General features: G+C 48.6%; 1 protein-coding gene across 1 annotated transcript; it reads right to left on the bottom strand.

Moving 5' to 3' along the window:
• Window positions 1-6,647: 6,647 nt before the first annotated feature.
• FXYD4 (FXYD domain containing ion transport regulator 4) lies at window positions 6,648-9,585 on the bottom strand. The gene is made up of 7 exons (XM_032595265.1): window positions 9,415-9,585; window positions 8,554-8,586; window positions 8,391-8,414; window positions 7,640-7,714; window positions 7,489-7,525; window positions 7,028-7,065; window positions 6,648-6,828 (listed from the first exon to the last, which is right to left on the bottom strand). Exons 1-7 carry the CDS (start codon window positions 9,452-9,454, stop codon window positions 6,809-6,811), a joined length of 267 nt encoding a protein of 88 aa, XP_032451156.1. The 5' UTR covers window positions 9,455-9,585; the 3' UTR covers window positions 6,648-6,808.
• Window positions 9,586-10,103: the final 518 nt, after the last annotated feature.

Below are 10,103 nucleotides of genomic sequence, written 5' to 3'. Positions count from 1 at the left end.
GAGAGAAAGCTTTTGTTATTTCTCCCTTAAAATATTGTCAGGGCACCTGGCTGGCTCAGTCAGTGGAGCATGCGACTCTTGATCTTGGGGTTATAAATTCAAGCCCCACGTTGGGTGTAGAGATTACTTTAAAAAAAAATCTTTAAGATAAAGATTGTTTTTTTGGTCTCATACCCTTTATTAAGAGAATTTGGGGCTCCTGGGTGGCTCAGTCGGTTAAGTGTCCGACTTCAGCTCAGGTCATGATCTCACGGTTCGTGGGTTTGAGCCGTGTGTTGGGCTCTGTGCTAACAGCTCAGAGCCTGGAGCCTGCTTCGGATTCTGTCTCCCTCTCTCCTCTGTCCCTCCCCGGCTTGTGCTCTGTCTCTCTGTCTCTCAAAAATGAATAAACATTCGAAAATTTAAATTAGGAGAATTTCCATTTGCTTCAGGTTTAGTATATGTACATTTTTTAATCATTAGTAAATGTTGAGTTTTAAATTATTTAATGCATTTCTCTCCTTAACATTATCTTGATATTCCTTATTATCTATCTCCCAATTCACTCTTTCTCTGCAGCTAAGCCTAACTTGTTAAGCATCAGTTATGTTCTTAACTCCAGTTAAGAACTTTTAATTCTGAGGCACCTGACTGGCTTAGTTGGTGGAGTGTGCGACTCTTGATCCTGGGGTTGAGTTCAAGCCCTGTGTTGGGTGTAGAGATCATAAGTAAATAAACTTTAAAAAAAACGTTTTTAGTTCTAAAATTTGATTTTTTTTACATAATGCAAAAAATTTAATTTGTTCACAGTTCTGGAGATGAGAAGTCAAAATCAAGGTGTTGGCAAGGTCATGCTTCCTCTGTAGTTGCAAGGAAGAATCCTTCCATGCCTCTTTCTAGCTTCCATGGTTGCCAGAAAACTTGGCGTTCCTTGGTTTGCAGCTGCACCATTCCTATCTATGCCTCTATTGTCACATAGCCTTCTTCCTGTGTCCAAATTTTCTTCTTTATAAGTCCTTGAATTAGGGCCCACCCTAATCAAGTATGACCGCATCTTAAAATGATTGTATCTGCAGAAACCCTATTTCCAAATAAGGTCATAGTCTCAGGTCCTGGGGGTTAAAACCCGAGCGTACCTTTTTGAAGTACACACAGCTTACCCCACAATGCATCCATTCTGTTTTCTTCTGAGACTCTCCATATACCATCTCTCCTTGAACATACCAGTCACAGTTTAAAGTCGTGGTCTGATCAGTCTAATATCTGCATCTTCTTTTTCTGTGTTTATGTTTTCTGGCGTCCTTTGTTTTTTTATGCCTGGATATTTTTGATAGGGTTTAGATATTGTGTACATATATTGGAGGCATAGGATAATTACAAGACCCATGTGCTATTATCATTTAAGAGGGGATTGGTGGCAGGCATGCAGCCAGACTTCTAAAAATTACCCTGAGAACACAAAAAGCTCAAAATGGCCAATATGTACTCAGTGGAAACCATAAAATGATAACTTGAGAAGAGCGAAATCTGTGACCCAAACTCAGAAAATTCTGTAGGCACCAATTTGAATTTACACTCTGGTAGGGGTGGGAGACCATAACAAATAAATCAATAAAACATAAATAGTATATGAATTAGGGCTGAGTACAAAGAAGCAGCAGCAATCAGTAATGAGGACAAATGGTGGTGGTGCAGTTGTAGGGTGGCCAGGAGGCCTCCAAAAAGGGCCTAAAGGAGGGGAGTTCATTGGTGGTGATGCAGGGATGCTGGGCAATTGGGAAAATGGCCAGCAGAGGGAGGAGTGCAGTGCCTTAAGGCTGAGGTTGCAGACAACAGGTGTTCAGACAATACAATACCTAGGAAGCAGGGCGAGTGTAGGAAAGGACAGTGGGTGAGGATGGAATGTTGGTAGGGACTGGGGTCAAAAGTAGGGCCTATGGGCCATGTTAAGGGGGCTTTTCTGGGGTGCCTGGGTGGCTCAGTTGGTTAAGCATCTGACTTTGGTCCAGGTCATGATCTCACAGTTCCTGAGTTCGAGCCCTGCATTGGATTAACTGCTGTCAGCACAGAGCCCACTTTGGGTCCTCTGCCTCCCTCTCTCTCTGCTCCTCCCCTGCTTGTGCACTCGCTCACGCTCTCTCAAAAATAAAAACATTTAAAAACTTTTAAACAAAAAAAAAAGGGGATTTTTCTGTAAGGTAAATAGGGTATCCCTGGTGCATTTTGAGCAGAATTGCTCTAATCTTCCCGTTAGAATATTCCTCTGGCTGGGTTGAGACTTGAGTGATAAATCCCTCTACAGAGCCAGGCATAGAATTTAGTCAGTCAGTCACTCCCTCATGTTAGCTGTTGGTCCTTACTTCTCCTGGGTTTTACAGCATTTTACACAAAAATTGAGGGTAAGTGGTGCCTGGCCGGCTCAGTCAGAGTATGAACTACTCAGTAGAGTGAGTGCTCTCAGTCAGAGCACTCTTGATCTCAGGGTTGTAAGTTTGAGCCCCACATTGGATGTAGAGATTGCTTAAAAATTAAAAAATTGAGAATTAGATGCTGCTGTACATTCTGGGAAACAAATATTACAGTGTTTAAGTTACTAGTCTTAGAATAAAACAACTTTTTCTCATTAATAGGCCCTTACTTGAAAAGCTCTCCCTCAGACTACTACGCAGCAATACAAAGTAATGAGATGTGTGTGTGTGTGTGTGTGTGTGTGTGTGTGTGTGTGTATGAGAGGGAGAGAGAGAGAGAGAATAGTATTTATATATAACAGAGTTAATAGAATTATCAAACTTTTACCTTGATTATTTCTGGGTGCTGGGTTAAAAATTGATTTACTCATTATCTCTGTAATGTTCAAGTTTTCTGTCACAAGCATAAAAGATGTTTGCAATTAGAAAAAGAATAAGATTATTTAAATTTAAAAATGGGGAGGGGGTACCTGGCTGGCTCACTCAGTAGAGCATGCAATTTCTTTTTTTTAATTAAGTAATCTCTATACCCAGCTTCAAATTCATGACCCCAAGATCAAGACCCTCCTGCTTTTCTGACTGAGCCAGCTAGAAGACCAGAACATGTAACTCTTGTCAAGTAGTCAAGTAGTCACCACATTGGGCATAGCACTTAACATTAAAAGTACATATACATACATATATACATACAATGGGGAGGGATATATATAGTCCCGAAGCAGGCACAGTCACTGGCTTTTCTCCCAGATAGTGATAAATACCAGAAAGGCAGGGTAGCCCAGTCCTTCAGAAATAGCTCAGGAGCAAGATGGCCTGTGAGAACCTCTGAGAGCCTTGGTTTCCTCCTCTGCACAGATGGAATGATACAAATTGAGTTAAGGTGTGAAATGTTTGTTAACAATGCTCTTCACATACTAAGTATTCAATTACATAGAAATCATCTTTTGCTATCTCTGGTTCTCTGGGCAGCTCCTCCTCTGGGAGAAGAGGGTAAAAGGAAGGGAATTGGGACTAAAGTCACACCCCTCCAAGGAGAACTGGGCCCGGGGAAGGGGTCTCTGAGGCACCGGGAGAGATTTCACACAGGAACCCTGAGCAGAGACCCCTCTCGTTCTATGGCTACCTTTCCCTCTCCCGACTGGGGGTGGGCGTGAGGTGAGGAGGTGGGGACTGGACTTGTTTTTCATGGGAATCCACAGCCCAACTCCAGGGCCCAGCTGTCTAACACACAGGCTAACTTATTCCTCATTACCATCCCTATCACACTCCCTGACTTCTACCCATAATTAAGCCAGACCCCCCGACGTCCTCCATGAGCCTTGCCCCCTTGCCCCTTGCCCCAGCCTTGGTCAGGCAGAAGCAGCCTAAACCACCAGGTACCCACCTGTAATTGGACAAAGGCTCACTATGCTGGGCACTGAAGGAGTCCCACATATTGGAGGTGTAGGGGTTGTGGAGTCCCTCACCCCAGAGTGCTTGCTTATAGGACTTGAGGGAACTGTGCAACTTGTTCAGCCGAAATTGCAATAAAGCTGTGTTTGGCAGGTTGAGAGCAGAGCAGGACTGGGACTGGGGTCCGCTGCCAAGTGGAGCCAGGAAACTAAAATGTTATGATGGATGTGGAATGTCGTCGTGTCCAGAAACCCTTTACCGGAGCGGGCGCCCAGGTTGGAATCCCTGAATATCCAGTCAAAGTGACTTAGGTCCCATGGCACCTGGCTGGTCAGTCAGTAGAGCATGCTATTCTTGATCCCCCAGTGGTGAGTTCAAGCTCCACGTCGGGTGTAGAGAATACTAAAAAAATAGTAAATAAACTCCCCCCCCCCAAAAAAAAGTGATTTAAGCCCCCCAGGCAAGGGTGGGGTTTCCTTCTTACTAGTAAGATTTACAACAGCAGAGCTTCTTAGGCTCGTGATGGTAGAGACCTAACTGTTTCAGGAAGAAAGCAGTTGGAAGGGGGGTGGGGCGGTACCTGATTGGCTCAGCCAGAGAAGCAGGCAACTCTTGATTTCCAGTCATGAGTTCGAGCCCCACATTGGGTGTAGAGATTATTTTTTAAGTTTATTTATTTACTTTTGGGGGGGAGGGGCAAAGAGAGAGAGGTAGAGAGAGAATCCCAAGCCAGCTGCTCACTGTCAGTGCAGAGCCCTATGTGGGGCTCCAACCCAGGAACTGTGAGATCATGACCTGAGCTGAAATAAAGAATCACAGGCTTAACAGACTGAGCCACCCAGGCACCCTGGTGTAGAGATTACTTAAATAAACTTAAAAACAAAAAGAAAGCAGTTTTCCCTCACTCAGAAGGTGGCATTTTGACCACGTGGCTTCCATGTCTGCCACTCTAGCCCCACCAACAGCCACAGACTTTGCTTTCCTGGTGGAGCTCATTTTTAGCTTCTCAAATGCAATCCACGCACACCAGCATCCTACATGTCCAAGGACAGGGACCTGCACCCCACTCCCCAGGGCTGCAGAGCAAGTTTGGAAGCCACCTTCTGAGGCTCTGACTCTGTGGTGCTTGTGGCTGCTGCCCTGTGTTGGGCTGCGTGCCCTGTGCTCTCAGCCTCCTGTTCCCACTCAGGAGGGGATGGTGTTTCTGCCTGTAGTGGCCGCACCTGCCTCCTTCCTCTTTGATCTCATCGCACAGGTTCCAGTCATACTGACTTGCCTCTGGTCTTTGCAAAAGGTCGATTGCACACGCTGATCTCTCCACCAGGAGAGATGTTTGCGGCTCACGCCTCTAATCGTTCACCTTTGAGGATTCAGCTCAAATGTCACCTCTTAACCCGAACACATCACCCATTGGTGCCCACGCATTCCAGCCGCTGAAACACACTTGTATCTCCTTCACAGCATACATAGGCTCAGAATCCTGGGACGTTAAGGGCCTTATAGGATGGGTCCTGGCGGTGATGAGCTTGGCACAGCCGCCAGCCTCCATGGCTCCCTGCCGCCCTTGGTCACTCAGACAGTGGCTGCACTTTCAACCAGGTGTCTTGGGTCTCACTCAGGTTCTTGAAGTTCTTGCTGCAGCTCTGGGCAAGCCTTGGAACTCTCCCCTACCTCTACCTCCTTATATATCCTGTTTCAAGGGCTCTAAGCAGATCTATGAATCTCATTTTTAGACCTCAGGGTCTGGGATGGGCTGCCAACCAGAAGATAGGGTCCTCAACTTTCAGACTCCCCTGCTATAGCCTCCTAACCCAAGTCTACAAGTCAGGGGCCTGAATTCTAGGACACATACTTTCCACAGGACCCACACCACCCTTAAGAAGTGGAGAGAGGGTTTGGAGCAGTGCACCATTAGAGAGAGCTGGCTTGAAGCAACACCAAGATGCACCAACATGGCTGTCCCATCACCCCAGATCCAGACTGTGCACCACTGTTTGGCCGGGACAGGGCAGATCTCTGCTGCTGGGCCTGCCTCCACTCCAGGGCCTATGCAGGGAGGGCTGGACTGAGTGCACCTGACTCCTTCCATCCTGGGCTATTGAGGTTGGCATGAAGGATGAGGCAGCAGGACAGATGGCTACTGAGGTGGGAGAGACATTTCCCCAGCCCCACTCTGCACATGTAGGGACCTTTCAAGTGAGGTGTTCCAGGAGTGGACTTGGACATACTGGGGGACCTAGATTTGTGCACTATGCAGGGCTCCTTGGGATGTGGCTCATAGTAGGGTCCTATAGGATAGTACCTAGGGTGGGCAGAGGGTCTCTGGGTTGGTCTGAGGGTTATATTGGGTTTTACTGGGGTGAATCAACAAAAGAATTGCTTCATTTCCTGAGTGGTGTGAATGATAGACAGTATTCACTGAGTGAGGTGGCACCTTAGTGGAGGGCGAGCCCCTGGGGGTCATTCTAGGTTAGAGGATGTCATGGGTACCTGGCTCACTGGGACTTCTAGGGTCTCTAGGCAAGGTGTGGGAATTGTAAGATCTTTTGATAGAACACTGAGGTATCTTGCACAGTGCATGGATGAGGCAAGGGATCAATCATCAGGAGGTTTTCAAAGTGGAGGGCATGTGGGGAGTGGGCCTTAGGACAGACATGTGGCCATAGGAAACCTTAGCAATCCACTGGACCCCCTACCCACCAGCCACTGAAGGGCCTGAACATTCCTGAGCAAGATGTGAGAGTCCCTGCCCAGCCTGCCTATTCCCAACCAGACCCACAGAAAGTCACAAGACCACTGGAGGGAGGAGTGAGACAGTTTAATTTAGAAATAAGCTTTAGACAGTGTCCTGATCAGACAGGAGCTGAAGGGCCCAGCTTTGGAGAGAAAGGCCATCATGTAAGGGCCCCAAGGGGGGAGGGAACAGCATGGGAGCTGGTACGGAAAGTGCCACAAAGCTGGTCCTGTGCTCAGCAGGTACTGGCAGAGCCTGAGGAGAGAATGGGGTGAAGTCCTCATAGACCTGGTCACTACAAGACAACCCCCTCAGCCTCCGGAGACCCCAAGGCTGGGCTGGCTCAGGACAGTCCTGCCTTACACATGGCATAACATTTAACAACTCAAATACTATGGCCACCCTCCCTGAGTGCCTGGAAGCCTCTCAAAGAAGCCAAAGCAGCCCGTCTCACCTGGAGTGATGAGTGGAGTGGCTCTCTCAGGTAAGGGGCTGAGAAAGGGACACATGAAATTAGTATCTCCCCCCCTCCCCGCCCCAAACTTCTGTCCTTATCCCGCATCAAGACTCCTGGTGCCCCCTCCCCAGGGCTTTGTGGGGCTTTGTGCTCACAGCTCCAAACCTGTTTTCAATCCTCTCTCTTTGCCCCTCCCCCGCTTGAGCATGTACGCAAGTGCCCTCTGTCTCTGTCTTCTCTCAACATAAATAAAATAAACTTTAACAAACAAAACAATACCAAGGGTTATAGCTCTCTCCCTATTTGGGGAGCTTTGGGGCTGATCATCTGTGAATAACAAATCCCACTGCAAGCCCAGGGGGCAGCCAAGAGGCTCTCCTCTTCCTCTGAATTGCAGAACTTTACCCCAAAATAGGTGTGCTTAGCTCCAGGTGCATACAACAGGGGCCCTATCTCACCTGTGCTTCTTATTGTACTTGCATTTGCATTTTCCACCTGGGAGAGGACGAGATGGTCAATGCAAAGAACCTGGGGAGCCTGGGCCATGCCCCCCCCCCCCCCCCCCCCCCGCCTCCCGCCCCATGCCCTGCCTGCCAGCCCACCACTCACTCAGGGCTATCAAGATTCCAGCGATGCACAGGAGCCCTCCAACAATCATCCCACCCAGCTGCAGGCTTTCCCAGTCTGGGGGAGCAGAGGGTGAGCTGGCACCAGCCTGGCTCCACTCCACTCACTCATTCAAAAGATATTTATCATCACCTGCTTGTACAAATGCACTTGCATTCCAGGCAACAAGAAAGACAAGTCAGTAAATAGATACACCGTATAATATCTGGTGGCAACAGCACTAGGGGAAAAACATAAGCAGAAGGGCACAGAAAAAGAAGGAAGTCTTTTCTGAAAGGTGGCACTTGAGCTGAAGCTAGGGGGGAGATGAGTGTGTAGGGATACTAGAGGACAGTGCCAGGCCAAGGAAGAAGAAACCCGCCTGGGGTGGGGGGGGGGGGGGCTGTAGGGCAAAGAGCCAGGTGCTGGGGAAGGCGGCAAGTGAGAGAGTAAAGGGAGGATCAGGTGAGATACCTGGGGACCCAAGAGCCTCCAGCCCCTCCCCCACAAATCTTCCTAAATATCCTGTGGGCACCTTCCTTCCTTGCTGGAATGAAGTTCTCCCAAAGATCATGTTGCATGTTGGCCTTTCACTCTTTTCATAGACCATGCTGACTCTGCAATCCCCAGTCCCAGCCCCATCTTGCTGCTCTTCCCTCATCAGCCCTCACTAAGCTCTAGCAAAGAGGTCCAGCCAGGGTAGGCAAAGGTAGGGTAGGGGTGCAGGGTGGGGGTGAGGGATATCAGCTCTTACCATAATAGAAGGGACTGTCTTTATCTGTGGGAAAGGGGGAAAAGAAAAAAAAAAAAAAAAAAAGAAGAAGAAGAAATAAGGACCAGAACCAGGAGGCAGCATGTGGAGTCTTAGAGGGAAAATGTGGGGCAGCAGGAGCAGGGCAGTTTGGGGCCTCACTCACCGACCAGATCATTGGCTTCCAAGGCAGGCAGGCCTGGGTGGGAAAAAGCAGAGGGATCTGTATTAATTCGTGACACTGGTCTCAAAATGAATCAGCAGGCAGGACCTCAGCCCAGAAGGGCAAAGATGAGAACCGGCCTCATGGGTAGGGGGGACCCTGGAGTCACCAGTTCCCTTCCTTCTTCACACCTTTCCCAGCCCCATACAACCCTGGGATTTGATCTCTCACCCCATAGCCACGCCCCCCCTCCCCAACTCGCCCTTCCTGCTATTTCTCTTGCTTCCTACTAGCCTTTCTTGCATATGAAATGGGATGGTGTGTTGGTATCTTTTTACCCTCTTCTGAGAAGCTTCCTACACAGACTCTGGCCAATGCCCTGTTAGGGAATAGGGAAAGCTTCTCTCTCTCTCTTTTTAAAGTTTATTTGTTTATTTTGAGAGAGAGAGTGTGAGTGAGGGAGGGACACAGGGAGAGGGAGAATCCCAAGCAGGCTCAGCATCGTCATTGCAAAGCCCAATGCAGGGCTCAAACCTATGAACCGTGAGATCATGACCTGAGCCGAAGTCGGACACTTAACTGACTGAGCTACCAGGCGCCCCAGGAAGTGCTTCTCTCTTTATGCCAACAGATGGTTACCGTTTTCCAAAATTCAGTTATGTAGGACAGTTTTGCAATATCCACGTCCTAACTGTATTATTATTTCCTTAGTGCCGCTCTTTAAATTGATGGTTTAAACGAAAACATATTTGTTTGACATCAGGTACCCCCCCCCCCCCTTTGGGAGATGCTGCCCTTGCTTTCACTGCCTTGGTGGGAGGGTGAGTGGCAGCAGGTTCACTTCTGGGGGCAGGGGGGACTCACCTGCCAATGTGAGGAGAAGGGCCCGGGTCACCCTCTTCATGATACAGCTTCAGGGCAGGGCTGCAGGGGAGGGGGACAGGCTGGGGTCAGATAGCCCTGACCTGCCAGAGGCTCACAGTCCCTGAGGCAAAGAACCAGGGCACAAATCCCAAGGGTGCACTTGGCTTATGAGGTGGTTTGGGGAAAGTTACCAATTTCTAGTAGTAATGACTAGTGGAGTGACATATATTGAGCTACTACTAGTTAAGTATTTAGAACAGTGCTTGCACGTAGTAAGTGGTTTGTTAAAGTCTTCGTTAAAATCTTTAATCAGGTGCCTGGCTCTCGGTCAGAGGAGCAGAGCTACTGTGCTAACTCAGGTTTTGGTGCCTGCCTTCCTAACCCCCACTCAAAAGGTGAAGGCACCCTGAGCTACTTTTCCCAAAGGTCTGGGCCTCAGGCACTATCAGGATGAATTCCAAGATAGTCTCTGCAAAGGGCCACCCTGGGCTGAGCAGCAGAGGAGGGAGCAGCTGAGCAGGCGAAAGGTGGTGGTGGAGGCAGGTGAGAGCCACCCACCTCAGCCCCAGCCAGGGATCTTGTTCCAAGGCGGCCCCAAATTCCACTCTGAGTACAGACTGCTATTGACAGGAAACTGACAGATGGAAGGATCATTACTCCTTTTTTCTTTCTCCTTGGGGTGAGAACTA

The sequence above is a fragment of the Lynx canadensis genome, chromosome D2 (genome assembly GCF_007474595.2).
Source record: "Lynx canadensis isolate LIC74 chromosome D2, mLynCan4.pri.v2, whole genome shotgun sequence".
Classification (NCBI taxonomy): Eukaryota; Metazoa; Chordata; class Mammalia; order Carnivora; family Felidae; genus Lynx; species Lynx canadensis.
Note: the sequence above shows the minus strand (reverse complement) of the source record. Positions and strands in the feature narration are given on the sequence as shown.